General features: G+C 55.8%; 4 protein-coding genes across 18 annotated transcripts; 2 read left to right on the top strand and 2 right to left on the bottom strand.

Moving 5' to 3' along the window:
• Window positions 1-245: 245 nt before the first annotated feature.
• FBXO2 (F-box protein 2) lies at window positions 246-6,753 on the bottom strand. The gene is made up of 6 exons (XM_023191919.3): window positions 6,242-6,753; window positions 2,360-2,734; window positions 1,828-1,957; window positions 1,663-1,758; window positions 972-1,110; window positions 246-714 (listed from the first exon to the last, which is right to left on the bottom strand). The coding sequence occupies exons 1-6, from the start codon at window positions 6,261-6,263 to the stop codon at window positions 580-582; spliced, it is 897 nt and encodes a 298-aa protein (XP_023047687.1). The 5' UTR covers window positions 6,264-6,753; the 3' UTR covers window positions 246-579.
• Window positions 2,471-14,552, top strand: FBXO44 (F-box protein 44). 13 transcript variants are annotated; one of them, XM_023191929.2, is made up of 7 exons: window positions 6,531-6,877; window positions 7,593-7,622; window positions 7,731-8,024; window positions 10,526-10,652; window positions 10,794-10,889; window positions 10,996-11,131; window positions 13,397-14,552. In XM_023191929.2, exons 3-7 carry the CDS (start codon window positions 7,760-7,762, stop codon window positions 13,538-13,540), a joined length of 768 nt encoding a protein of 255 aa, XP_023047697.1. In that variant the 5' UTR covers window positions 6,531-6,877; window positions 7,593-7,622; window positions 7,731-7,759; the 3' UTR covers window positions 13,541-14,552. The 13 variants fall into 13 exon arrangements, with proteins under 13 accessions (XP_023047698.1, XP_023047703.1, XP_023047696.1 ...); XM_023191927.2 differs by having other exon boundaries at window positions 7,514-7,622; XM_023191926.2 differs by having other exon boundaries at window positions 7,447-7,622.
• Window positions 10,162-20,221, bottom strand: LOC116418925 (basic proline-rich protein-like). The gene is made up of 3 exons (XM_031936221.1): window positions 20,179-20,221; window positions 15,882-16,851; window positions 10,162-11,304 (listed from the first exon to the last, which is right to left on the bottom strand). The coding sequence occupies exons 1-2, from the start codon at window positions 20,219-20,221 to the stop codon at window positions 15,974-15,976; spliced, it is 921 nt and encodes a 306-aa protein (XP_031792081.1). The 3' UTR covers window positions 10,162-11,304; window positions 15,882-15,973.
• On the top strand, window positions 15,957-27,578 carry FBXO6 (F-box protein 6). 3 transcript variants are annotated; one of them, XM_023191921.2, is made up of 6 exons: window positions 15,957-16,168; window positions 20,217-20,505; window positions 24,464-24,590; window positions 25,133-25,228; window positions 26,486-26,621; window positions 26,827-27,578. In XM_023191921.2, the coding sequence occupies exons 2-6, from the start codon at window positions 20,220-20,222 to the stop codon at window positions 27,061-27,063; spliced, it is 882 nt and encodes a 293-aa protein (XP_023047689.1). In that variant the 5' UTR covers window positions 15,957-16,168; window positions 20,217-20,219; the 3' UTR covers window positions 27,064-27,578. The 3 variants fall into 3 exon arrangements, with proteins under 3 accessions (XP_023047689.1, XP_023047690.1, XP_023047691.1); XM_023191922.2 differs by lacking the exon at window positions 15,957-16,168 and adding an exon at window positions 16,179-16,346; XM_023191923.2 differs by lacking the exon at window positions 15,957-16,168 and adding an exon at window positions 16,371-16,657.
• The last annotated feature ends 107 nt before the right edge of the window (window positions 27,579-27,685 follow it).

Genomic DNA, 27,685 nt, shown 5'->3' with positions numbered 1-27,685 from the left:
CCCCCCAACATGCTCTTTTCTGGCCTCTGGGCAGCTTGGGTGTCGGTCAGGCGCCAGGCTCAGCTCACCCTTCCTTGGTCTCACAATCCCAGCTTTGTCCTGCCTGGCAGGGCCGGGCCCAGCTGGCTCCATACTGGCCCAAGGGCCGCTGGAAACCAGAGCAACTGGAGCCCTACCAAGTATTTTTCCAGGCTATGCCGGGGGCCCTCGGGAGACAGAAAAGGATGGGAAGGGAGCAGCGTTCATCCATTTGTTCATTCATTCCTTCCTTGGACAAATAATATTTATTGAGAGCCCACTTTGTGGCAGGCAGTGTGCTAGATGCAAGGGATTCAGCAGTGGGTCCAGTCCAAGCCCACGCCCTCACGGATCTACGTTCTAGAAGCCGGCTACCTAAGCAAACCTATGCCAACAAAACTTCTCTCTCCCGGCTCAGGGGCTGGGCTCGGAGCAAGGGACGGGAGGAGGATGTGTGGCTTGGGGAAGGCAAGGACGCTACGGACTAAGTTAAGGCCTATCTACCCCCCCGCCTTTGCCCCTCCAGGCAGCTGGGGGTGGGTGGAGGCAGGGCCGGGCCGCTCAGGGTTCTACCCACACGCTGCTGTTGGTCACCCGAGCCCCGAACCAGCCCTTCCAGTAGACGGAGTCCTGGCCCCCGTGCTCGAAGCGGAGGAAGCGGACGCCCGGCCCGTAGTCGGTGAAGGTGTGGGAGATCTGGGGGCGGAGGTAAGAAGAGTCAGCCACAGAGGTCCTGAGGCCTCCCCTGCCGCCCCACCCCAGCACACCGACCGACCTGCAGCCCCGCCCCCCCCACCACCCCATTCGGTTTCTCGGCCGTATTCAGAGCTCTCTCCACCACCCAATGACTATCTCAGCCCTGCCCAGCCCAGGAGCGCCGCGGGCGGGGTCTCCTTGAGTCACGCCCCTCACGTCCAGGCCCTACCCCTCCACCCTGGGTTCCCCAGGCTCACCTCCATCCAGCCCCCGCTGTCACTGTCTTGGGGCACTGCCACCTGCCCGCTGCTGAACTCAGCCAGCACATCCTCGTGCTCGGACAGTAGCTTCACGGTGAGCTCGTACAGGCAACCAGCGTCGCTGCGGCCCGAGTACCTGCTCAGAGGGAGGGAGTGAGGTGGGGGGCGGGGGGTGGGGTGGGGGCATGGCCTCAGCCCTGCTGAACACTTCCTGGGGATGGGGATTTCCACAAAAGTCCTCCTGTGCGCCCAGCATCCCTGTCAGCCAGCACTGCCAGTGTTCCGAGTTTACAGATAAGGGAAACGAGGCCAGCAAGAGAAAGTGACAGCCCAAGAGCAAAACACAAGGACTACATTCCAGGTTGGCCGGACCCCAGCTTGGGGCCAAAGCCAGACCACAGAGTGGCCTTTGGTTTGGACCGCAGACTGATTGTGAAATATATACATTACATACATACAAACATATATATGTGCATATATTTGCCAACAATTAAAACTCAGGAGGGGAGGTGGGTTTCCAGGTTCGCCTGAATACTCCGAAGCTATCAACCTTTGCAGACCCGTGGCCCAGGTGGCCTCAACCCCTGCAGTGGGGAGGCAGCATCCCTGGCGGGGGGTTTTCCAGCTGGCTCACCCCTCTGCCTTACCCCACTCCTCCCAGCCCCATGGCACCCCAGGGCCCTCTCACCAGTCCTTCACCACGATGGCCGGCTGAGTCGTGTCCAGCAGCTCCTCCCAGTAGCCCTCAGCCTGCAGGTCAATGATCTGTGCTTTGCGACACCACCTGGGAGAACTGGAGTTAGGGCAGAGCGGAGGCTCCCCCTTCCCCCCTCCTCCACCCCCTTCTGCTTACTCAAAGGAGGAGGCGAAGTACTTCTTGACACTGTCGTCGTGGGTAAACTCCACCCCACTGTCTCCGGGCAGCTCCTCCACCCTCCAGCCGTCCCCACCATGCTCCACGTCACACCAGCCCTCCAAGTCCTCTGTAGGGACATGACAGCCCCACCCTGGTCACTCAGTCCCTGCTAAGGCTGTAGCAGGGCTGGCTCTTGCCACTTTGTGGAGGTGGGCAGGGCAAAGGTGGCACTTGGTGTCCGGGTGGGCAGACGATGAATGAGAGAGTGAACCAGTGGGCACTTTCTAAATCTGCCTCCCGGCAGGTATGTCCCCCATCCCGCCCTGCCCCAGCTGGCTGAGGGTGGGAGGAGCCGGGAGACCCCAGGATGCAGGTGGCCAGAGAGGTAGAGTAATAGACAGCCTTGGGGCTACCCAGTGCTGGCACTGAGCCGGGCGCTTTCTTCCATTTCTCCCTCAAAACCAGCCGGCGCCATTTCGGCCCATTTCGCAGCAGGGGAAGCTGAGCTCGCCCGGCGAGGGCTTCTCACCTTCCCCGCATGGGTTGCGCAGAAGGTTTCGGCGGCGCTTGCTCAGGAAGTAGAACTGCTGCCAGTGGTCGCGCTCCTCCTCCGCGCCGCCCTCGGGCACCAGCCCCTCCTGCTGGCACTTGAGCAGCCACAGCGGGGCGCCGTCCACCAGCTCCTTCCAGCGCAGGCACACCAGGCGGCAGGCCTGCACCAGCTCGGCGGCCGGGAGTGCAGCTAGCACGCGCAGCAGCAGCGGCTCCGGCAGCTCGTCCAGGTAGGCGGCGGCCACCGCCTCCTCCTCCTCCTCCTCCTCCTGGTCCTCCGGCCGCTCCTCCTCTGCGCTCGCCTCCTCCGGCTGCTCCTCTGGACTTGCCTCCTCGGGCTGCCCCATGCTTTCTGCAGGCAGGGGTGGGTGGGGGGTTGTGATTCCCCCACCCTGTACCCCTCCAGGCCCCAGGACTACAATGTGCCCATATCCTCCCCCACCCACCTTGGGACAATCCACAGCTGGGGTCGGAGATTCTGTGACTACCGACTGGTGCCCAAGGAAGAGGGCCATAGGGCCAGGGACCAATCCTGGATCAGCCCCTAAGTCCAAAGAGGTGCCTCAGAGGCCTGTCTCCTCTGCTGGACCAGTAAACCCCAGGCCTGGGCAGATGGCAGCAAGGATCATATTTTTTTATTATTAATGACATCCATCTATAGCACTGTACAATGCTTCACACAGGAACTTCTTTCATCCTCCCAACCACCCTCTGAGATCCCTGCTCCCCTCACCTCCTCAGGAAGCCTTCCAGGATTTCCCCCTATGACACCCTCTCACAGCCCTTCCTAGCTTTTGTCCTGTGGTGTGATCCTATGATAAACACCTGTCTCTGGACCATACGGAGTCTCATGAGGGCCAGAACATGGTCTGGAAAACACAGCTTCATGCCCTGTGCCTGGCATCTGGCACTTTCCCTGGTCTGTTGTCAGGAACTCATGTTTTGGGGGCACTCAGCAAGTGTTAGCCACTGTCCAAAGCATTTCAACTTCATTTACTCTTTAAATCCTCACACCATTTCTTTGAGGTTGCTCTTATTGCTGTCTTTATTTCATTGATGAGGAAACTGAGGCACAGAGAGGTGAAACGGCCCAGGATCACACGGCTAATCAGTGGTTGGAGCCTGGATTTGAACCCAGACAGCCTGGCTCCAGAGCCATCTTAAACCACCACAACCTCCACAAAATAATTCACTGACTTAGTAGGCAGTGTTAGGATTCTGACTTTTTTTTTTTTTTTTTTTTGAGATAGAATCTCGCTCGCTCTGTCACTGCACTCCAGAATGGAGTGTAGTGGCGTGATCTCGGCTCACTGCAACCTCTGCCTCCCGGGTAGCTGGAAGCTGAGAAGCGATTCTTCTGCCTCAGTCTCCCAAGTAGCTGGGATTACACGCATGTGCCACCACGCCTGGCTAAATTTTGTATTTTTAGTAGAGATGGGGTTTCGCCATGTTGGCCTGGCTGGTCTCAAACTCCTGACCTCAGGTGATCCACCCACCTAGGCCTCCCAAAGTGCTAGGATTAAAGGCATCAGCCGCCACGCCCGGCTGACTTTTATTTTTAAAGATAGGATCTCACTCTGTTGCCCAGGCTGGCCTCCAACTCCTGTACTCAAGCAATCCTCCTGCCTCGGCCTCCTAAAGTGCTGGGATTACAGTCATGCTCCACTGCACCAAGGCCAGGATTTTGACTTTGCAGGTGCAAATATTCAGGCTCAGGGATTAAGTGACTTGTTGAAGGACACACTGCCAGTATTTAGGGAAGGGGACATGGGACCTGGGGCCTTCAGGGGCTGGAGAACAGAGCCCAGAAACCCAGCTGTCCCCAGCTATTGTGTGATTTGGGGATGAGGAGGGACTTATTTAAATAAACCGTAACAAGCAAGGAGATGACATAGGGCCTTGGGGAAGGAAACTTTCTCTACCTCCTTTTCCCATCCTTGGCCCTCAGTTTTCTCATCTATAAATGGGAGTAATCATTGTGCCAGGCCATACAAACAGGACAGATGTCCAAATCCCCTGAGGAGGGGGACAAGAGCATTCTGAATTGTAAGGAGGCAGGCAGATGTCACCGCAGCAGCCGGACTGTCTCTTGGATCCCAGTTGGCATCAGCGGGGCCGTCACAGCCTTGAGTAAGTGGACACCAAGTGCCCCAGATGCCTGGATGAGGGAGAGCCAGTGAGGAGGAGACAGGGCCACTCTGGGTGATCAGGAAGACTACAGCTCTCAGACCTACGATGGGGAGCTCCCATGGGCTAGGCCCTGGAGAGTCAAGGCGGTGGTGGGAACAGGCCAAGCACCGGGGAAGGGGACAAGTGGCAGGGCCCAGACCCAAGTCTCCAGGCCCACCAGCCCTTAGCCTCCTCACATGCAGCTTTTCCTCCCTGCCCAACACACAGGCCCTTGAGAGCTTTCGCAGAGCCCAGAGCACACAGCGAGTCCTCAGTCAATCTTACTGAGTGAACCACATTGAACACAGCACTTCTCCTTCCTTATTAGCATCTTTTTGGCCACATCTTTATGATGTGGGGATTTACACCTGCCCCTTTGGCAAAGAGGAAACTGAGGCCAAAAGGGGCTTAACGGCTTCTCCCAGACCACATCGCAGAACAGCAAGAAGACAGGAAAATGCCAAGCCCTGAAGCCACATCACCTGCCCAGACAGATGCCCACAGCTCTCTGGGGAGCTGGGCCCAGTGTCCTCACCTCTTCAGCCCTCCCCTCAGGCCCTGGCCCCATCGGACACCTGATGCTCCCCGAAAGGTGCACCTCACCCAGTCCCCTCTTCTGGCCCCGGGGCCTGGCACTCAAGGCCCCAGATCCAATTACAGCTCCCCCCACCCTCTCTCTTACACACACAACTCCCCACATTGTTGCCGGTGGAAAGTTATCTGGCCCCTGGAAGCTGCCTGCCTGCGAGGCTGATTCACTCACCTGGAGTGGGCCCCAGAGTTCAGGGAATAGCTGAGCCCTGGGAAAAGGCAGGAGCCAGTTCTGGAGCCCTACAGGGGGTGTGGCCAGAAAGCCGTGGATTGGGAGCAAGGGCTGCAGGAGCTGGGATTTTCAGGGCTGGAGGTGGGGGAAATGGGGGGTGGGGGGACGGGAGCTTTCATCAGTCTGTTTGCCACCGCATACCCCAAGCAATGCCCACCCCCAGCTGGACGTGATGAGAAAAGAGTGAGGGCTGTCTGCAGGCGGGTCTTGTTCCCATCCTGACTCAGCAGGCAACCCCTGCAGGCCCTGCAGGGAGTTGGACGGATGGGGGTGAGGGGTCTTGGGTGCCAGAGAGGATGACTGGGCAGCCTGGGAAGGCTCTGAGCATCAGCCAAAGCTGCCCCCAACGCTCCCTCACCGCTGGCCCGGTCCCCACTGGGCATCTCACCACCCCGGGGAGGGGAGGGGCAGCCCCTCCAGACAAGGGAGCTCAGGAGGAAGGCAGGGATAGGTCAGGCCAGGGACCCCAAGGAACCCACGGGGATCCAGGCGGCCCAAGGCCCAGAGCTGGAAGAGCTGATGAAAGAAAAGGCTCGCAGCCTCCGTCCCAGACGCATGCCAGGCGCCCGCCAGACAGACGCTCAGGAAGCTGACAGGCGGGAATGTGGGGGTCCTCTCGTGCTACTTCCTGGCTAAATGGGACCCAGGAGTCCTCTCTCCCTGCCGGTCGCCTCTCAAGGCCTCCCGCCAGACCCAGATAGCAGAGAGATATGCTCTTTGGAGAACGCCTCTGGGACTTCGCTGGCGTGAAAGTTTGCCGCGCCAGGTCTCCGGGCCCCCTCGCTCTCTGACTCCGCTCTGTGCAGCGCTCGCCCGCCGACCCCATCTCCCCTCCCCGCCGCAGCGAGCGGTCCAGGCGGCGGCTACCTGGGTCACCGTCTCCGTCCATCGCTGCGGAGGGCGGTCGCGAGAGGAGGAGCCGGAGCGCTGCGGGCTACGCGAGTCCCGGGGCGGCGAGTACCGGCGCTGTCCGCGTCTGTGTCGGTCCCGGCGGCCGCGCCTCTTAAAGGCCCCCGACCCGCCCCGCCCCGCCCCGCCCCGCCTCTGGCCCGGCGCCCGGCCGCCCCGCAGTCCCAGCAATCGGCTCGAGGCCTGGGGCTGCGGGTTCCTCAGCGGACCCAGGAGGCTGGGAAAGGTCAGGAGTTGTTTTCGTTTAATTGGGGAGGGGTCCGATTTGGGGCATCTACCAGCTCGCTCCTGGGGGGCTGCTGGAAGGCGGCGAGGGGAGGCAGGGAGAGGCTGGGTCAGGCCGAGGGTGCGGGGCAGGTGGCCCAAGGGTAGTCGGGGGATAGGAGGCGCCTTCCACCCCACCCCCAACACCAGGTAATTTTCCTACGACGCGGCGGGGGGCGCGTCCCTGGCCCAGCGCTGCGCGGGGCGGGGCCCTGGGCGCGGGGGCGGGGCCTGGAGGGCCGGGGCGGAGCCTCACTTCCCCGGCAAGCTCAGGTCTAGGCGGTGCAGCTTGGGCGGCCCAGCGGATCGTGCCGCTGCAGCCAAGCGCAGGTGACCGGCAGGAGGGGGCGCGGGGGGCGCTGGGGAGGGGGCGCGGCTGGGCGGGGGCTGCCGGGAAGGCTCCTGGGTTCCTGGTCGCGCCGCAGTTGCCGAGGGAGGCCCGGCACCGACCAGGCCCAGGCCGCCGGGCCTGAACGGGCTGCGCGGCGCGGCCGCGAACGGGGGCGGGGGTCGCCATCGATGTGCAGGGGTCGGAGCCCAGACTTTGGGGGACATTTTAAAGCACAGCGTGGGAAGGGGAGGCTGCAGGTGCGCTGGCAGACTTGGGGCTGGAGGAGCCCAGCCGCGGTGCTGGGGGTGGGGGTAGGGAGATAGGAAGGGCCCTTCCCTGTCGCCCACCCCCTTGCCACTCCCAGCTAGGCAGGAGGTCATGTCCTCTGAGATCCTGAGAAGGTGGCTGCAGCCCTTTGGACCTCCGGGGGAGGCAGTGATAATTAGCCTCCTCCTCCCATCATGTTCCAAGGATGGGAGAAAGGATGGTGACGGCACTAGAGGCCTGGGGTGCTCTGCCGGGCTGCGCAGTATATCCCCATTAAAGACTGTCTGGCTTACTGAAAAAGGCTGGCCCTGGAATCAAAGAAGATCCCGGCTCCTTCCCCCTCTGCCCTTATTTTTGACCTTGGGCAGTGCCTTCCACGTTTGTTGTGAGAAGCCAGAGAAAAAAATCAGAGCTCACCTTTTATTAAAGTACCTGATGTGCCCTAAGCTCCTTGGACCGCCCCAGTGACCCCTGGAGGTAAGGTACCCATTTACAGAGAAGGAAACTGAGGCTGGGAGAGGCACCATGACTCTCCCGAATAAATGGCAGAGCAGGGATGAGGCCTGCAGCATAGCTTTTCAACAGCCACAGGAGGGTGTCCAGAAGCCACAGCCATGGCTGTGGGGAACATCAACGAGCTGCCGGAGAACATCCTGCTGGAGCTGTTCACACACGTGCCCGCCCGCCAGCTGCTGCTGAACTGCCGCCTGGTCTGCAGCCTCTGGCGGGATCTCATCGACCTGGTGACCCTCTGGAAGCGCAAGTGCCTGCGAGAGGGCTTCATCACCGAGGACTGGGACCAGCCCGTGGCCGACTGGAAGATCTTCTACTTCCTACGGAGCCTGCACAGGAACCTCCTGCACAACCCGTGCGCTGAAGGTGGGGTACAGGCCGGGTCTGGCATGCCTCCAGTACACACAGTTGTGACACCAGGAACATGTATTGAGCACTTAGTATGAGCCGGGTGCTTTGGATGGTTTAACACCTTTACTCCTCTCACAGTAACCCAAAGAGGTAGCTACTGATAGTACACACATTTTTCAGATGGGCAAACTGAGGCCAAGAGTGGTGTTTCTTATTGTTACTCTACTCTTTATTTTTTTCTTTTTTTTTTTTTTTTTTTGAGACAGAGTGTCACTCTGTCACCCAGGCTGGAATACAGTGGCACAATCTTGGCTCACTATAACCTCCACCTCCCAGATTCAGCCTCCCAAATAGCTGGGATTACAGGCATGCGCCACCATACCTGGCTAATTTTTTTTTTTGGATGGAGTCTCGCTCTGTTGCCCAAGCTGGAGTGCAATGGTGTGATCCTGGCTCACTGCAACCTCCACCTCCCGGGTTCAAGGGATTCTCCTGCCTCAGCCTCCCGAGTAGCTGGGACTACAGGTGGGATTACAGGTGCCTGCCACCATGCTCAGCTAATTTTTTATATTTTTAATAGAGACATGGTTTCACCATGTTGGCCAGGCTTGTGTTAAACTCCTGGCCTCAAGTGATCCGCCTGCCTTGGCCTCCCAAAGTGCTGGGATTACACGCATGAGCCACCACGCCCAGCCTCTTATTCTACTCTTAAGATTATTTCCCCAGTGACCTTTCCTAGGAAAGGGAATGTTGGCCAACTGAGACATTCTGCTTAAGACACAAGGCCAGGAAGTCAGAGCCATGTTTTGTTGGCCTAGTTTCTAGGCTCCAGGGTTGGGCCTACTGACATGGTCCCAGAGGGTGAAAGGGGTTTTGCCTGTGGAAGAATGGGAGATCTAGTCGTCTTCCCAGTATGTTACAACAACAGGTAAAGCAAGGTTTCTACTGATCCTTGCTTGCTGTGTTGTTGGGTAGACACTGGGATGGCATGGGAACCTCGTTTTCCACAATTTGACCAAATTATGGAGCAAAATAGTAATAAAACAACTCCTCCAAGCTGTCCATGAGCCAAATCTGGCTGGGGCATTAAGAATTGTTTTTACGTTTTTATTTATTTATTTATTTATTTATTTATTTATTTATTGAGACAGAGTTTCACTCTTGTTGCCCAGGCTGGAGTGCAATGGCACGATCTCAGCTCACCGCAACCTCCGCCTCCCGGGTTCAAGTGATTCTCCTGCCTCAGCCTCTTGAGTAGCTGGGATTACAGGCATGCGCCACCACATCCAGCTAATTTTGTATTTTTAGTAGAAATGGGGTTTCTCCATGTTGGTCAGGCTGGTCTCGAACTCCCAACCTCAGGTGATCCACCCGCCTCCGCCTCCCAAAGTGCTGGGATTACAGGTGTGAGCCACTGTGCCTGGCCTGTTTTTACATTTTTAAAGGATTATTTAAAAAAAAGAGAGAGAGAGAGAAGAAACAACAACCAAAAAAAAATACTTTGTGGCCCACAAGTCCTAAAATATTTTGGCACTTTGCCAAAAAAGCTTCCCAGCCCCTGTTCTTACTCCAGTTTACAGAGGAGACAACTGAGGCTCAGAGAGGGAAAGAAACTGGCCTGAGGTCACACAGCTGAGTAGAGCTGGGACTAGACCCAGGTCTGTCTGGCCCACATCAGAGTGTTCTCCATCACAGAAGGCATCTGGGCCAGGAGCAGTGGCTCACACCTGTAATCCCAGCACTTTGGGAGGCCAAGGTGGGTGGATCATCTGAGGTTAGGAAATCAAGACCAGCCCGGCCAACATGGCGAAACCCTGCCTCTACAAAAAAATACAAAAATTAGCAGGTGTGGTGGCATGCGACTGTAATCCCAGCTACTCGGGAGGCTGAGGCAGGAGAATCACTGGAACCCAGGAGGCAGAGGTTACAGTGAGCCAAGATCGAGCCATTGCACTCCAGCCTGGGTGATGAGCGAAACTCTGTCTTAAAAAACAAACAACAACAAAAAAAGTTTTTATGTATTTGAAGGGTTATAGGAAAAGAAACAACAACAAACAAAAAACTATACAATAGAGATAGTATGTGGGCCACAAGTCCTAAAATATTTTGGCACTTTGCCAAAAAAGCTTCTCAGGCCCTGTTCTTACTCCAGTTTACAGAGGAGACAACCAAGGGTCAGAGAGGAAAAGCAACTGGCCCAAGGTCACACCGAGTACTGGTAGAGCTGGGACCAGACCCAGGTCTGTCTGGCCCACATCAGAGCATTCTCCATCACAGAAGAGGTCTGGTCATTCACATCACCATGTGTCTCAGGGCCCCCAGGGAAGTCACCTCCCTGTGCCTGCAACACAGGAAGCACCTAATACGCGGTGGCCACTGTGATCTGCAGCGTCCCACAGCACAGGGCTTGAAGGCAGCCGCCAAGATGCGGGCAGAGGAGTTGGGAGGAAGGGGCGCTTGGGAGAAGGTGGTCTCTGAGGGGCTTCCCTTCAGTGTGAACTCTGCTTTTCCATCAGAGGGGTTCGAGTTCTGGAGCCTGGATGTGAATGGAGGCGATGAGTGGAAGGTGGAGGATCTCTCTCGAGACCAGAGGAAGGAATTCCCCAATGACCAGGTCAAGAAATACTTCGTGACTTCATATTAGTAAGATCCGGGGACTTGGGGTAGGGGAAAGCCCAAGTCAATTTACCCTGGGGTCCCTCCCACCCTGGAAAGGGGCAGTCCTAGCCCCTCACTGCCCTAGTGGTGAGCCCCAGCCCCTCCCACCCTTCTGCCTGCCCCCAGCACCTGCCTCAAGTCCCAGGTGGTGGACCTCAAGGCTGAAGGGTATTGGGAGGAGCTGATGGATACCACACGGCCGGACATCGAGGTCAAGGACTGGTGAGTGCCTGGGGCAAGGGTCTGGGGGGGGCATGCCAATCAGGCGCCCCACCCCTGCCCTGCCCCCAATCTCCGAGGCCCTGATGGGCCCTCCCTCTCCCTGCAGGTTCGCAGCCAGGCCAGATTGCGGGTCCAAGTACCAGCTGTGCGTTCAGCTCCTGTCGTCCGCGCACGCGCCTCTGGGGACCTTCCAGCCAGACCCGGCAACCATCCAGCAGAAGAGCGATGCCAAGTGGAGGGAGGTGCGTGGGCCTGGGAGGCAGGGGCAGAGGCAGATTGTCCAAGGCTGAGGCTGTGGTCAGATGGGGCCTAGGTTCAGATCCAAGCTCTGCACCTTCTCACCTGTGCTTCCAATGCTCTGAGCTTCACTCACTGCTTCTGTGAAATGGGTATATAGTGGTTCCATCACAGAGCTCTGAAAGAAATCAGTGAAATGATGCTGGCAAGGCCAGGCCCAAAAAATATTCCAAAAGGTTGGCAGGGCGCTTTGGCTCACACCTGTAATCCCAGCACTTTGGGAGGCCCAGACAGGCAGATCACCTGAGGTTGGGAGTTCGAGACTAGCCTGACCAACATGGAGAAACCCTGTCTTTACCAAAAATACAAAATTACCCAGGCATGGTGGCGCATGCCAGCTACTCAGGAGGCTGAGGCAGAAGAATCGCTTGAATCCAGGAGGCGGAGGTTGCAGTGAGCCGAGATCGCACCATTGCACTCCAGCCTGGGCAAAAGAGGGAAACTCCATCTTAAAAAAAAAAAAAGAAAAAAGAAAAAAAGAAAAAACAATTCCAAAAGGTTGACTGTTTGACTGTTACTAATTACTAGTATTGATTATTACTGTTTTCTAGACTGGGGTCAGCAAATATTTGTTTTAATTTACTTACATATTTTTAGGGACAGGGTCTCTGTCACCCAGGCTGGCGCATTCATAGCTCACTGCAGACTCAAACTCTTAGGCTCAAGCCATCCTCCTGCCTTAGCCTCCTGAGCAGCTGGGAGTACAGGTGCATACCACCACTAATTTAAAAAAAGTTTTTTTCTTTATTTTTTGTAGAGATAGAGTTTTGCTTTGTTGCCCAGGCTGGTCTTGCACTGCTGGCCTCAAGTCATCCTCCTGCCTCAGCCTCCCAAACTGTGCCCAGCCCTAGCAAATGTTTTCTTAAAATGGCAGACATGAATATTTTAGGCTTTGCAGGTCACACTGTCTCTGTCACAATTACTCAACTCTCTAACTCTGCTGTTGTTGTGTGAAAACAGCTCTAGACAACATGTAAACAAATGGACATGGCTGTGTTCCAGTAAAACTTTATTTATAAAAACAGGCAGTGGGCCTGCGGGTCATCGTTTGCCAACCCCAGCCCTGTCCGATAAAACTTTCTGTAGTGATAGAAATGGTCTGTGTCTACACTATCCATAAGGTAGCCAGTAGCTACATGTGACCACTGAACAGTTAGTAAGAGCCAGTTTCTAGTACAGCTGAGTACCTGAATTTTTTTTTCATCTAATTTTAATTTTTTTTTTTTTTTTTTTTTTTTGAGATGGAGTCTCACTCTGTCGCCCAGGCTGGAGTGCAGTGGCGCGATCTCAGCTCACTACAACCTCCACCTCCCAGGTTCAAGTGATTCTCCTGCCTCAGCCTCCTGAGTAGCTGGGATTACAGGCATGCACCACCACACCCAGCTAATTTTGTATTTTTAGTAGAGACGGGGTTTCTCCATGTTGGTCAGGCTGGTCTCAAACTCCCGACCTCAGGTGATCCACCCACCTCGGCCTGCCAAAGTGCTGGGATTACAGGCGTGAGCCACTGCGCAGGGCAGTTTTACTTGATTTTAACTTAAATAATACATGTGCCCTGTGATGAGCATATTGGACATCCTTTGGCAGCTTGCAGTTTCTTTTCATTCCTTTGGGCTGAATGATAAAGCTGTGGAGTGGACCAGCAGGATTTTGCTCCATTTTATAGATGAGGAAACTGAGGCACAGAGAAAGGAAATGATCTGTCCCAAATCACAGAGCTCGAACTAGAGCTCCCCGGATTTCTAGACTGGCACCAAGAACTCAGCCACTTCCTTGTTCCCCTGCCCGCCTCAGGCAGTGCCACACTCAGGGTCAGCTCCCACCCTTTTTTTTTTAAGGCTCATTTTCTATTATTTCTTTTGTTTTTTAGAGACAGGGTCTCACTCTGTTGTCCAGGCTGGAGTGCAGTGGCATGATCACAGCTCACTGCAGTCTTAAACTCCTACCTTAGCCTGTACTCCTGCCTCAGCCTGCCTGCAACTACAGGCACACATCACCGTGCCTGGCTAATTTTTTTTTTTTTTTTTTTTTTTCTTGTAGAGATGGTATCTCACTATCTCTGGTTTGCAACCAAACTGGTCTCAAACTCCTGGGCTCAAACAACCCTCCCAGCTCGGCCTCCCAAAGTACTGGGATTCCTGGTGTGAACCGCCACACCCAGCCTGAGTCAGCTCTCTTGACCTTTCTCCCCCCTTTACCTGCCCCACCAGGTCTCCCACACATTCTCCAACTACCCGCCCGGCGTCCGCTACATCTGGTTTCAGCACGGCGGCGTGGACACTCATTACTGGGCCGGCTGGTACGGCCCGAGGGTCACCAACAGCAGCATCACCATCGGGCCCCCGCTGCCCTGACGCCCCCTGAGCCCCCATCTGCTGAACCCTGACTGGTAAACAACTGCTGTCAGAAAACGGCTGGGCTTGGGAAGGGGAGGTGGAGGCCAGGCGTCCCCAGACCTCTGACTCTTGCCCCCAGCTGCCTCTTCTTTGTGGAGCCTCTCGGCGTGGGCAGCCCTCACATGCTGGGGTGGGGGCCAGCTCTCCCCAAAAGGTCTTGACCTGAACGATGGGTGAGGAAGCCTGCATGGGCCCCTTTCAGAGACGGAGCACCTGAGAGGTGGGAGGTGCGGCGTGTTCCCCCGGGCCCCTCAGAAAGTCGAGCTTGGAGGCCAGCCTGGATCTGTCTCTCCCTTCCCCTCCTGGGACCATTCTCCCTGTGTTCTTTGACCCTCAGAGCAGGGACAGGCAAGACATCTGGCAAGCTTGCAGCTGCCCTGATGGTGCAGGGAGGTGACCGTGTAACTCAGACCAGTCTGGGAAGTGGAGGGTGGGCTCGTGGGCCATGCTCTGCCCGTCTGCTGCTCCCAGTCTCTTACTCTGCCTGCCTGCTCAGAACAGGTGGCTTTGGCCCAGAGGCTCAGGCCCGGTCTGAGATGGGCAGACCCAGGGTGGAGTGGGGTCCAGGTCAGGTGTGGACTGTCCTCACTATCAATAGAGCCCCAGAAGCTAGATGGGTGCCAGGTGGGGGTCAGGTTCCCAGAGGACTGAGGGAATCCTGCACAGGATGTGCCAGGGTAGGTGGGGAGCAGGATTGGGACCTGCTCTGACAGCTGGACACATGAGCCCTGGATGACTGTGGTAGGGTGTTTGAAGGGTCCCCTGCCCACCTCCCAAATCCAGGCCAGACCCCCTGTGGCTTGGAGAGCATTCCAAGCCCCCACCTCACCCCTAGAACTGCCATTCCCAAGACCTCTGTCTCCCACCCAGCCACCCTTGGAACTTGCCTCTTGTCCTGCTGGAAGGACAGCAGTGTTCTCCTGACCTCGCCCTACTGCATGCAGTCAAATAAAAGGTGTGCCCAGCCTAACCTGTGCCCTGTGGTTTCTGGAAGGAAAGGCAGACTTTAGGTGGTCCCGCCAGGACCTGCAGATGGTACAATGGTGTGGCTTCTGCCTAAGGTACAGAGGGGTTGGCATTTCAGGAACCAGACCATCACAGAAGCAGGTTCATGGGACAGACCCCTCAGTGAGCTGCAGGTATGTCACCTGGCAGCCGTCCAGTGCTGCTGGCTTCCTCTGGAGGCCCAGCCACAGGCTGGGGTTGGGGTATGTGGATATCTCTGGGCAGTCCTTGAGTCCACCTTGTGCCAGATCAGCAGTTGCCACCCAGGCTCTGCCTCCTGGTGTTATTCTTTGCCAAGAGCTTCACTGACATTGGATGAAGCCGAAGCATTTAGAATGGTGCCTGGCACACAGCTGGTGCTTGATATGGTTAAGCCTTGTGTCCCCACCCACATCTCATCTTGAATGGTAATCCTGGGTGTTTAGGGAAAGACCTGGTGGGAAGTGACTGGATTATGGGGGTGGTTTTCCCCATGCTGTTCTCATGATAGTGAGTGAATGCTCACGAGATCAGATGGTTTTACAAGTGACAGTTTCCCTGGCTCCCTCCTGCTGCCATGTGCCCCCGCTTCACCTTCCGCCATGATTGTAAGTTTCTTGAGGCCTCCCCAGCCATATGAAACTGTAAGTCAATTAAACCTCTTTCCTTTATAAATTCCAGTCTCGAGTATTTCTTTATAGCAGTGTGAACATGGACTAATACAGTGCTTAATAAATACTCCTTACATTTAGCTATCTCAATCAAGGGTGAGCTAGATAAGGGCTTTGGCCAGGGCAGGATCACCATCCACCAGCCCATGGCAAACTGCAAAAGGACGGCCTTCCATGGAAAAGATGTAGCCCTGACTGCAATTAATGTGGCCTGGGCCAGTCCCCTTGTGCAGTGCACAGCCTGCACAACCCTTGGTGGTTGCCTGAACAAGGTGCTTGCTAATTATTTGTTTACTGATGGAAGAAATTCATGAACTTAATCCTGACAAAAAACCTCAGAGGTTTTTTTGTTTGAGACAAGGTCTGGCTCTGTTGCCCAGCCTGCAGTGCAGTGGTGTAGTCTTGGCTCACTGCAGCCTCCCAGGTTCAAGCGATTCTCCCACCTCAGCCTCCGGAGGAGCTGGGATTACAGACATGCGTCACCATGCCCTGCTAATTTTTGTATTTTTAGTAGAGACAGGTTTTTTGCCATGTTGGCTAGGCTGGTCTCGAACTCCTGACCTAAAGCAACCCTCCCCACCTTGGCCTCCCAAAGTGCTGGGATCACAGGCGTTAGCCACCTCCCAGCCCCTCAGGTTTGTTACCTTTGAGTCTATGAAGCCTGCGGAGGTCACGCCCTAGGGAAAGAAGGAACCTGCTGGGTGTCAGCTCCTCCCTCTAAGGAGGGAACCGAGGGTCAAGGGTGGAGCCCTGGGCCCCGTAAGGAAGGAATTAGCGCGGGGGTCCGGTGAGCTGCCGCGCGTTCGGGGACTTTTGTCTTGCGGAGGAGGCGGGTGCAGGTGTGGGTGCTGAGCCGCCCGCCGCCTGGAGGGGGAGACTGAGCTTCAGGACACGCAGGCCGCAGCGAGGGCCCGGGCCCCGGGGACCTCAGGTTAGTCTTCCCGCGGCGAAAGTGCGGGGCCGGGCCGGGAGGGACGGCAGCGGGGTCCGGAGCGGGGGTGGAGACCGAGCGCAGCGCGTGACGCGGCGGCGGGGCCGGGCGGGGCCCAGCGACGACGCCGCCGAGGCCGTAGGCTCGGGCCGACCCGGAGCTCCACCGCTGCTTCCAGGTTGCGGTCCCGGGGAGACGGGCGGCGGGCGAGTGGGGAGCCGGGGTCTCCGGCGCCTGGGCGTTCACGGAGCCTGCGGGCGCTGGTCCGGGCGTCCAGGGCTGGGGGGCGCGGGCGGCTGGGCCCGGACTGGGGGCCTGGCCCCGGGGCCACCCGGGCGGAGGCTCTGCGGCCGCCTCCACCCCGGCCACATCCCGAGGCCATTGCCGGGTTCGGAGAACTGTCGGGGGACCTCCAGGCCCCCACGCGCCTGCGAGATCCGGCGCCTGCCTTTCCCCAGCCACGGTTTCTGTTTCCGAGAAACCGGTGAAGTAAGAGTGCCCCGAGAGCTTGCTGGGAGGGTGGGTGCGGTGAAGGCCAGCACGAGACGCCGGGCCGGGCAGTTGGGGAACCCGATCGGTGTGAGAGGGCTTCCTAGGGCTGGCATGGACTTCCCCACCACAAAATGCCCCGTGTGGGGGCGGGGAAGGGGCGCAAGAAAATGCGGACTGGGCCAGAGACCAGACTTAGGTCACCACGGTGGGAAGCTATTGGTGCCTAGACGCCTCTAGCTTGGAGCCCGGTGATTTTTATTTGGTCTAGAGTCTAGACAGTGACTTTAGAAGTTGCCAGCGTTTATTTATTTATTTTAGGCAGTCTTGCTCTGTCACCCAGGCCAGAGTGCAGTGGCATGGTCACAGCACATTGCAGCCTCCACTTCCTGGGCTCGTGATCCTCCTGCCTCAGCCTCCTGAGTAGCAGGGACTACAGGCAGGGGCTACCAGGTCTAGCTAATTTCTTTTTTTCTTCTTTTTTCTTTTTTCTTTTTTTGAGACAGAGTCTCACTCTGTTGCCCAGGCTGGAGTGCAGTGGCGCAATCTCAGCTGACTGCAACCTCCACTTCCTGGGTTCAAGCAATTCTCCTGCCTCACCCTCCCGAGTAGCTGGGACTACAGGCACCCGACACCACACTCAACTAATTTTTGTATTTTTATAGAGACGGAGTTTCACCATATTGGCCAGGCTGGTCTTGAAATCCCGACCTTGTGATCCGCCCACTTTGGCCTACCAAAGTGCCGGAATTACAGGCATGAGTCCCCGCCCCTAACCTAATTTCTTTTTTTCTGGAGACAGTCTCACTATGTTGCCCAGACTACAGGCATTTTTAATTGACAGGTTTTACATTTTTTTTCCGAATGCTTACATTTGCTTCTCATAACTTAGAAGACTTGGCCACATTGAGTTTTTTGGGGTTTTTTTCCCTATCAAAGCCTTTTTCTTTCTTTTTTTTTTGACAGTTTTGCTATTGCCCAGGCTGGAGTGCCATGGAGGAATCATGGCTCACTCTGCTCCAGTGGGCTCCTTCTTTCCCTAGAGTGTGACCTCAGCAGGCCTCATGGACTGTAAGTTAGAAAACCTCTGAGGGGCCGGGTTTGGTGGCTCATGCCTGTGAGCTACTGCAGCCTTGACCTCCTGGGCTCAGGACATCTTAACACCATAGCCTCCCAAGTAGCTAGGACCACAGGCACTCGCCACTATGCGTGGCGAATTTTTTCACTATTTATAGAGACAGGGTCCCCCTGTGTTGCCAAGGTTGCAAAGCCTTTTTTCTCTTTTTTTTTTTTTTGGAGGCGTGTCTTGCACTGTCACCCAGGCTGGAGTGCAATGGCGCGATCTCGGCTCACTCCTCTGCCTCCCGGTTCACATGATTCTTCTGCCTCAGCCTCCCAAGTAGCTGGGATTACAGGCACACACCACCAAACCCAGCTAATTTTTTGTATTTTTAGTAGAGACGAGGTTTCACTATGTTGGCCAGGCTGGTCTCGAATTTCTGCCCTCCTGATCTGCCCACCGTGGCTTCCCAAAGTGCTGGGATTACAGGCTTGAGCCACTGCTCCCAGCTTGCAAAGCATTTTTCACGAGGCACAAGTACCTCACCTGTTTTCTCTGCCATGTAAAGTGTTCCTCCCTGGGCAGGAGCCAGCATACACCCACCCTCCGGTTTTCTGGGATGGAAACTTTCAGAAGACTATGAACTGCTGCTTTGGCCAAGTCTCTATGGAAAATCAGAAGAGGCCACAGCAAAAGGCTGGGCGCAGTGGCTTACGCCTGTAATCCCAGCACTTTGGGAGGCCGAGGTGGGTGGATCACCTGAGGTCAGGAGTTCAAAACCAGCCTGGCCAACATGGTGAAACCCCATCTCTACTAAAAGTAAAAAATTAGCGGGGTGTGGTGGCGGACACCTGTAATCACAGTTACTTGGGAGGCTGAGGCTGGAGAATTGCTGGAACCCAGGAGGTGGAGATTGCAGTGAGCTGAGATCCCACCATTGCACTCCAGCCTGGGCAACAAGAGCGAAACTCTGTCTCAGGGGTGGGCGAGGAAAAAAAAAAAAAAAAAAAAAGAGGCCAGGAAGGTTCTGTTTCCCTGCTTGTAGATGGAGAACATTCTCTCCTCATGTGTAAGCAGATGAGGCCCACCTGAGTGACAGGGCAGAGCCCTGGCTGCCAGCCAATCCCCACCTACCTGGGGCAAGTAGCTGGGATCCCCTTAGGGGACTAATCAGGTGCCCCCAGGTAACAGATTCAGGCCAGGGCTGTGGCACTGCTTGAAGTTTTCCAGAACCCGTGTGCAGTGCAGAGGTACAGGGAGGACAGTGTTGAGGGCAGGTTTGTGCTGGCAGCAATGCTGACCAAAGCTCTGTGCTTCACTTGGTCCTCCTGGCCCTTCCAGGGTCGGGACAGTTACCCCCTCCTTTCCACAGCTTCCCAACTAGTCACTGCAGACCAGGATTCAAACCCAGGCAGTCTTCTCAGGCACCCTCCATCTGATTTTTTTTTCCGGCCATCTCCAAGTGGATTCTGGCCTGACACCCAAGGCAGCCCAGCTGGGTGCTGTGGGGGTTTCCCATGGGGTTGTTTTATCACATCTGACTTCCAGGCCAAAGTGAGCTTCTGGAGAGAGGCAGGTGGTTTCTCAGCGCTAGCCAACCACTGAATGAACATTCATGAGTCTGGGATATAAAACTGATTTTATATTCCGGCCAGGCGCGGTGGCTCACACCTGTGATTCCAGCACTTTGGGAGGCCAAGGCGGGTGGATCACGGGGTCAGGAGATTGAGACCATCCTGGCTAACACGGTGAAACCCTGTCTCTACTAAAAATACAAAAAATTAGCTGGGCGTGGTGGCATGTGCCTATAGTCCCAGCTACTCGGGAGGCTGAGGCAAGAGAATCACTTGAACCCAGGAGGCGGAGGTTGCAGTGAGCCGAGATCGCACCACTGCACTCCAGCCTGGGCGACAGAGCAAGCCTGTCTCAAAAAAAGAAGAAAAAGATTTTATATTCTAACAATGAATCCAGAGCATTAAAATAACAACAATCACCAAAACCCTCACAGAACTTTGCAGGTAAGTGTGGTCTCCACAAAATCCTACAGTCCACCCAAACTACTGGCTTTAAAATTAAGCAATTTTTTCTTAAATTGGGGAGGGGCCTTTTAAAATATGTGTCTCTAAAGACTTTCCTACTTGTGTTGCACTCTTCTGAATGTGGGTCCCATGGCTACTCTTTCCACTGAGGGGCTACTGTTTACTGGAAGGACCCTCAGCCTCCCAAATGCTCTTTTGTGGTGTTTTTGTTTTTGTTTTTGAGCCAGGGTCTTGCTCAGTTGCCTGGGCAGGGGTGCAGTGGTGCGATCATAGCTCACTGTAGCCTTGAACTCCCAGGCTCAAGGGATCCTCTGCCTCAGCCTCCCAACTAGCTGGGACTCCACGCGTGTGCCACCACACCTGGCTAATGCAGGGCTGGACAGGAGTCCCTGGCCTAGTTCCCTGGGGACCTGAGGGCCCACCTCCCTGGTCAGATTCATAACCGCTGTCCCCCCCACAGGCCATGGATGCTCCCCACCCCAAGGCAGCCCTGGACAGCATTAACGAGCTGCCCGAGAACATCCTGCTGGAGCTGTTCACGCACGTGCCCGCCCGCCAGCTGCTGCTGAACTGCCGCCTGGTCTGCAGCCTCTGGCGGGATCTCATCGACCTCATGACCCTCTGGAAGCGCAAGTGCCTGCGAGAGGGCTTCATCACCGAGGACTGGGACCAGCCCGTGGCCGACTGGAAGATCTTCTACTTCCTACGGAGCCTGCACAGGAACCTCCTGCGCAACCCGTGCGCTGAAGGTGGCATGGGGGCAGGGTGGAGGCTGCCACCGGGCTCGTTCCTTCCCATCCTTGGGCCTTGGCACTTGCGATTCCCACGCTACCTGGATTGTTCTCTAATCCTAAACACCCACCTCACTCCCTTGGTTCCTTCTCATTCTTCGGGTCTCAGTTCAGAGACCTGACCTGTGCTCCCAATCTAAAAACAGCACTCTCCACCTCCAGCATAGCACCTCCATTTCGTGCCCTGTAACATTTTTCACCAGGCGCGGGGGCTCACGCCGGTAATCCCAGCACTTTGGGAGGCTGAGATGGGCGGATTACCTGAGGTCAGGAGTTGGAGACCAGCCTGGTCAACATGGCGAAGCCCTGTCTCTACTAAAAACACACGAAGTTGGGCCTGCCGACCCACACCTGCAATCCCAGCTGCTCGGGAGGCTGAGGCAGGAGAATCACTTGAACCCGAGAGGCAGAGGTTGCAGTGAGCTGGGATGGCTCCACTGCGCTCCAGCCTGGGCGACAAGAGTGAAACTTAGTCTCCAAAAGAAAAAGTTTTTTTTTCAGAATTTCCTTATTTTTTTCTGCCACAAACTTCAAGTTCCAGTGGCCAAATGGACATTGTTTGCTACACTATAGCATCCACAGTGACACCTGCACATAGCAGGTGCCCAAGAAATGCTCGTTGAATGAACAAGCACACTGCAGACCCGCCTGTCCCCCAGAGTACAGCCCAAGCTGCCTCATGTTGACCAAGGGCCTCCTCTGTGCCAGGTATTCACGGGAGATCTTTACAAATATACTTACCCGGCCGGGCGCGGTGGCTCAAGCCTGTAATCCCAGCACTTTGGGAGGCCGAGACGGGCAGATCACGAGGTCAGGAGATCGAGACCATCCTGGCTAACATGGTGAAACCCCGTCTCTACTAAAAATACAAAAACTAGCCGGGCGAGGTGGCGGGCGCCTGTAGTCTCAGCTACTCGGGAGGCTGAGGCAGGAGAATGGCGTAAACCCGGGAGGCGGAGCTTGCGGTGAGCTGAGATCCGGCCAGGCCACTGCACTCCAGTACGGGCGACAGAGCAAGACTCCGCCTCAAAAAAAAAAAAACCACAAATGTACTTACCCATCCTCCTGTTAGCCCCATTATACAGACAGACAAAGTGAAGGTCCAGAGGGGCCTGTGATCACAGCTGAAGGTCCCCACTTAGCCTGTTACATTCTCTTGTATTTCCCAGGGATTTTTTTCGCTTTTCCCTTCCTTCGTTTGGTACCTGCTATGTACCAGGCACCACGCTTCACATACATATTTTTTTTAATTAGAGACAGGGTCTCACCATGTTGCCCAGACTGGTCTCGAACTCCTGGGCTCAAATGATCCGCCTGCCTCAGCCTCCCAAAGTGCTGGGATTATAGGCATGAGCTACCGTCCACCCCGGACACACCGTACTTCCTGTTGGGACTCCAGCAACTGATTTGGAGACCTGGTTTGTGTACTTAGAACCTCCTTGCTATCTCTGTACTCTCTTCATCCTCATTAGGATCCTGGGAGATTGGCCGGGTGCAGTGGCTCATACCTGTAATCCTAGCACTTTGGGAGGCTGAGATGGGCGATTACGTGAGGTCAGGTGTTCAAGACCAGCCTGGACAACATCATGAAACTCCATCTCTACAAAAATACAAAAAAATTAGCCAGGCATGGTGGCAGGCACCTGTAATCTCAGCTCCTCAGGAGGCTGAAGCGGGAGAACCGCTTGAACCCAGGAGGTGGAGGTTGAAGTGAGCCAAGATTGTGCCACTGCACTCCAGCCTGGGAAACAGAGTGAGACCCTGTCTCTGAAAAAATAATTTAAAAATAAAACAAATAGGCCAGGCACGGTGGCTCATGCTTGTAATCCCAGCACTTTGGGGGGCCAAGGCAGGCAGATCACTTGAGGTCAGGAGTTCGAGACCAGCCTGGCCAACATGGTAAAACCCTGTCTCTACAAAAAATACACAAATTAGCTGGGCATGGTCGTGGGCACCTGTCATCCCAACTACTTGGGAGGCTGAGGCAGGAGCACCGCTTGAACCTGGGAAGCGGAGGTTGCAGTGAGCTGAGATCGCGCCACTGCACTCCAGCAGCCTGAGTGACAGAGGGACACTGTCTCTCTCTCACACACACACACACACACACACACACACACAGGAACCTGGGAGATGCCAAGACAATTAGGGTGGACTCCATTGTATAGATGGGGAGCTTTGGGCCTGAGATGAGTGACTCCCCTAAAGATGCACAATTGCCCAGCTTCCAGGGTTTGGCCTCAAACTCCCCCCACCCCAAATCCCAGAGCCCCCATAGACAGTGCCCAACACTCAGTTCCTCTGCCTGCCCCAGATTTCATTCAGAAGTTGCCCAGCTAAGCTGCCCACTCGGCTTAACACCGCCTAACAGAGCTGGCCTTGCCGCCTGAACTGCCAGGGGCCGGCAGCGTTCAGTCAAGCCTTGCTGAGATACCCCCAGGTTTGTACTCAGCGTCAGCCCAGCTCCTGGATTTCTGTTACTCCTCTGGTTCTCTACTGGGGACCCCAGAGCACCTGAGAATAGCGGGCTTCTGGAGGGGGAGCAAGCCATTTGGAAAGTGCCCCAGTGATTGCCTGGGCAGCGCCGGTAGAGAAGCGCCATTGTTTTCTTTATTTTTATTTATTTATTTATTTATTTATTTATTTTTGAGATGGAGTCTCGCTCTGTCACCCAGGCTGGAGTGCAGTGGCGCAATCTCAGCTCACTGCAAGCTCTGCCTCCCGGGTTTACGCCATTCTCCTGCCTCAGCCTCCCGAGTAGCTGGGACTAGAGGCGCCCGCCACCTCGCCCGGCTAGTTTTTTGTATTTTTTAGTAGAGACGGGGTTTCACTGTGTAGGCCAGGATGGTCTCGATCTCCTGACCTCGTGATCCACAGGTCTCGGCCTCCCAAAGTGCTGGGATTACAGGCTTGAGCCACCGCGCCCGGCCTCGAAGCGCCATTGTTTTTTAAGGTCCTCTGAGTTCAGTATGAAGAGGGTGATCATCCCCCTGAACCCACCAGGCCCACCTAATGGAGGTCCACCCATGAATGTTACCACAGCGCCCAGCCCAAAGGGTACCAGTTCCTCCACTTAGCACTCTTGCCCTGGGCCATCTGGGCCCTATGGGAATCTTGGTTCCCATGACCACCAACAAACCCACAAACCCATCCTCTAGGGCCTCCGATCTGGGTTATGTAGTTAACCAAGGGCCTCTCCCTCCTGGACATCTGGGGTGCCATCTGGGTCAAGTAAGCAGTCTGTGTTGGGATGAACACTTGTTAGCCTTTCTTTAAAAATTCTTTTACTTATTTAAAAAAAAAAAAAAAAAAAAAAAAAAGGATGTCACTATGTTCCCTAGGCTGGTCTTGAACTCCTGGATTCAAGCAATCCACCTGCCTCAGCCTCCCAAAGTGCTGGGATTACAGGCCAAGCCACCGTGCCTGGCCTCACATTAGTCTTTGAGGACTGTACTCTCACAGGCCCCTCGTAATTTAACTTTTTGAGAACTGATACTTGGGTATTTCCCAGAGTTCCACCGCAATGTGGAAGTGAAGAAGGGGTTGGTTTAGAATTTCTGGTAACACGCATTTTCTCCAGCTGTGTGTTAGGAGTGAGGCCAGTTTGGAATTGTGTGGGAGGGACAGAGTCAGGTCAGAGCTGATATGGTGAGGACAGGTGGGAATGTGTTAGAGGGGTGCTTTGTAGGGGTGCTCCAGGGCTGGTGGGGTACCTTGGCTACACAATGCCCTTGAGAAGGAACAAGCTTGTTAACCCTTTGGTGTCCACAGCCCCAGAAACCTGAGCATGAGCAAGTCCTGCCTCCCAAGAGGGTCACTAACGCCAACCACCCTCCCTCCCGCGCTCCCGGGACCAGGTGGGGAGGGCTGTATTTTAGATTTACACAGGGGGTCTCACCTCGGCTTCTGTTCTTCCTAGAGGATATGTTTGCATGGCAAATCGATTTCAATGGTGGGGACCGCTGGAAGGTGGAGAGCCTCCCTGGAGCCCACGGGACAGATTTTCCTGACCCCAAAGTCAAGAAGTATTTTGTCACATCCTACGAGTAAGGCAAATTGAACCTACCAGGCTTGCATGGAGGGGACAGAGGGTTAGGACACCTTTGCCAAGTCTCAGGCAAAGTCTTCTAAGGGAAGGCCTCTCTGTGAAGCTCGAGGGAGGTGGCCCCAAAACTTGCCCAGAGTCACCGCTTCCTGGAGTCACTCAGTGCTGTGTTCATGGACAGTGCGGATGGGGATCACTGAAGCAGGCCAGGAGTCCATTGGGTGGTTAAGATAAGCCAGGGCTATCTACAGGCATCCATCCCTAAGCTAGGAACATGAGTTTACAAGAGTGCCCTGCCTGGTGCCCTGGAACACTGGGCCTTTGGACTGGAATCAGATGCCACCCAGGCACAAGTGGGTCAAACTCCCTCCTACACTGGAGGAGAAACCAGTCAGCCCCAGCCAGTGCCTGTCCTGCAGCGGCCAAAGGATACCCTAAGTCCCCAAACCACCTCCCTGGGCTCACAGGGGCTGCCAAGGCTTGGGTGAGGGGGGACCATGCATAGCACACCCAGGTACGCAAGCCCCCAACTCTGCTTCCCAGAATGTGCCTCAAGTCCCAGCTGGTGGACCTTGTAGCTGAGGGCTACTGGGAGGAGCTACTGGACACATTCCGGCCGGACATCGTGGTTAAGGACTGGTGAGTAGGGTCCATGGCCTGTGTCCCCCACTCTACATGCTCCTCTTACTGCCGTGCCGGGTGAGACAAGCCATAGCAAGTGCCCACTATGCCCAGCAGTGTCATAGAGCCAGGTAGCCCCGGCCTCTGCCCCTGCTCTGTGCCCAGACCCTGCGGTACCTCCTGGCCTCCCCACCACCCTGTGACAGAGTCAGCAGGACACAGCAGCCCCAGTGTGCAGATGAGGAGGCTGAGGCCCCCAGGTGGGTTGTCATGGACAGGCACTTTTTTTTTTTTTTTTTTTTTTTTTTTCAGAGAGTCTCGCTCTTTCACCCAGGCTGGAGTGCAGTGGTACGATCTTGGCTCACTGCAACCTCCACCTCCCACGTTCAAGCGATTCTCCTGCCTCAGCGTCCCGCGTAGCTGGGATTACAGTTGCCCACCACCACGCCCAGCTATTTTTTTAATCATTTTAACACAGACGGAGTTTCACCATGCTGGTCAGGCTGGTTTCAAACTCCCGACCTCAAGTGATCCACCCACTCGGCCTCCCAAAGTGCTGGGATTACAGGCGTGAGCCAGTGTGCCTGGTAAACACTGACAGGCACTTGGGTAACAGAGGACCTCAGCCCTCTCTGGACTGGGTGGAAACCCCCAGGTCCCCTGACCTACCTGCCTCCCCGGCTCCTTTTCCTATTCATCCCATGACTCTTTTTTGAGCTCCTACTCCATGCACAGAAGTGTGCCAGGCTCTGGCTTGGCCGGTGGCAGAAGCAGGACCCCAGTTCTAGGCAGGCCCAGGGCCGCCTCTGAGGATAAATGGGCGAGGATGGAGGGGTATGCAGAGCTGCAGAGGGGAGAGGTGGCTGGGCTGGGCTGAGCAGAAGGTGAGCTCTGTGCCAGCCCCATTACACAGGCCACCCTCTTGACTCTCCCACTGAATCCACAGCCTGGTCCATTGTAAGTACAGGTGACATGACTTGGACAGACCAGGCCTCTCTGGAGGAGTCTTTTGCTTTTTGAGGTCACATCTTTAGTAGGATGCCCGAAAGGGTCCCTTTTCTCAGATGGGGTAACTGAGGCCAGCATGGACCAACTGCTTACCCCTGGGCCACAGTGGGGCATAGGGAGCGCTGAAGCCAGCTGGGCCTAGCAGGCAGCGCAGTGTTGGCTGATGGGAAATGAAGCTCCAAGCTCCAATGTGTAGGTCCCACCTGCCCCCACCGCTGGGGCCAGCCCTCGGTGGCTTGAACACAGGGCTCTCAACCCCTCCACCAGGTTTGCTGCCAGAGCCGACTGTGGCTGCACCTACCAACTCAAGGTGCAGCTGACCTCGGCTGACTACTTCGTGTTGGCCTCCTTCGAGCCCCCACCTGTGACCATCCAACAGTGGAACAATGCCGCATGGACAGAGGTGAGGCCTCACCCACTTGCTCTCTCTACCTACTCCTCCCAGGGCCAGGATGGCAGGAAGCAAGGGGCAGCCTCAGGGCCCAAGGTGCCCCTGCTCTCTGGCCTGGAGCTGTTGCCTTCCCACCTGGGCAGCTCTCTTAGAGGACCTGGCTCCTGCCTTCCCTCCCCAGTCCTGGTGGTCACTTCCTCTCCCCTCCTCCCGGCAGGTCTCCTACACCTTCTCAGACTACCCCCGGGGTGTCCGCTACATCCTCTTTCAGCACGGGGGCAGGGACACCCAGTACTGGGCAGGCTGGTATGGGCCCCGAGTCACCAACAGCAGCATCGTCGTCAGCCACAAGAGGACCAGGAACCAGGCCTCCTCCGAGGCTCAGCCTGGGCAGAAGCATGGACAGGAGGAGGCTGCCCAATCGTCCTACCAAGCTGTTCTCCAGATTTCCTGACAGCTGTCCATACTGTATCCGGGTCAGCCAGAGGTTCCTCCATGCAGGAGCTGAGCATAGGGTGGGCAGTGAAGTCCCTGTACCACCGACTCCTGCCCTGGTTCAACCCTACCAGCTTGTGCAAACTTACTGTCACATAGCTCTGACGTTTTGTTGTAATAAATGTTTTCAGGCTGGGCACGGTGGCTCACGCCTGTAATCCCAGCACTTTGGGAGGCCAAGGCGGGCGGATCACGAGGTCAGGAGATCGAGACCATCCTGGCCAACACGGTGAAATCCCGTCTCTACTAAAAATACAAAAAATTAGCCGGGCGCGGTGGCAGGCGCCTGTAGTCCCAGCTACTCGGGAGGCTGAGGCAGGAGAATGGTGTGAACCTGGGAGGCGGAGCTTGCAGTGAGCCGAGATCGCGCCACTGCACTCCAGCCTGGGTAACAGAGCAAGACTCCATCTCAAATAATTAATTAATTAATTAATTAATATTTTTAAAAATAAAAAATAAATGTTTTCAGTAAAACCAGCCTGGGGTTGGTTTTAGGAGTGGGGAGAGGGGGTCCCTGGCATTCTGGTGGAGAAGCAGCACCCCTTACCAGGTTACCCTGGCCATTCCTGTCCCTCCCACTC

The sequence above is a fragment of the Piliocolobus tephrosceles genome, chromosome 1, assembly GCF_002776525.5.
Source record: "Piliocolobus tephrosceles isolate RC106 chromosome 1, ASM277652v3, whole genome shotgun sequence".
In the NCBI taxonomy this organism is placed as follows: domain Eukaryota; kingdom Metazoa; phylum Chordata; class Mammalia; order Primates; family Cercopithecidae; genus Piliocolobus; species Piliocolobus tephrosceles.
The sequence above is the reverse complement of the archived record's forward strand: the minus strand, read 5'-3'. Positions and strand labels throughout refer to the sequence as shown.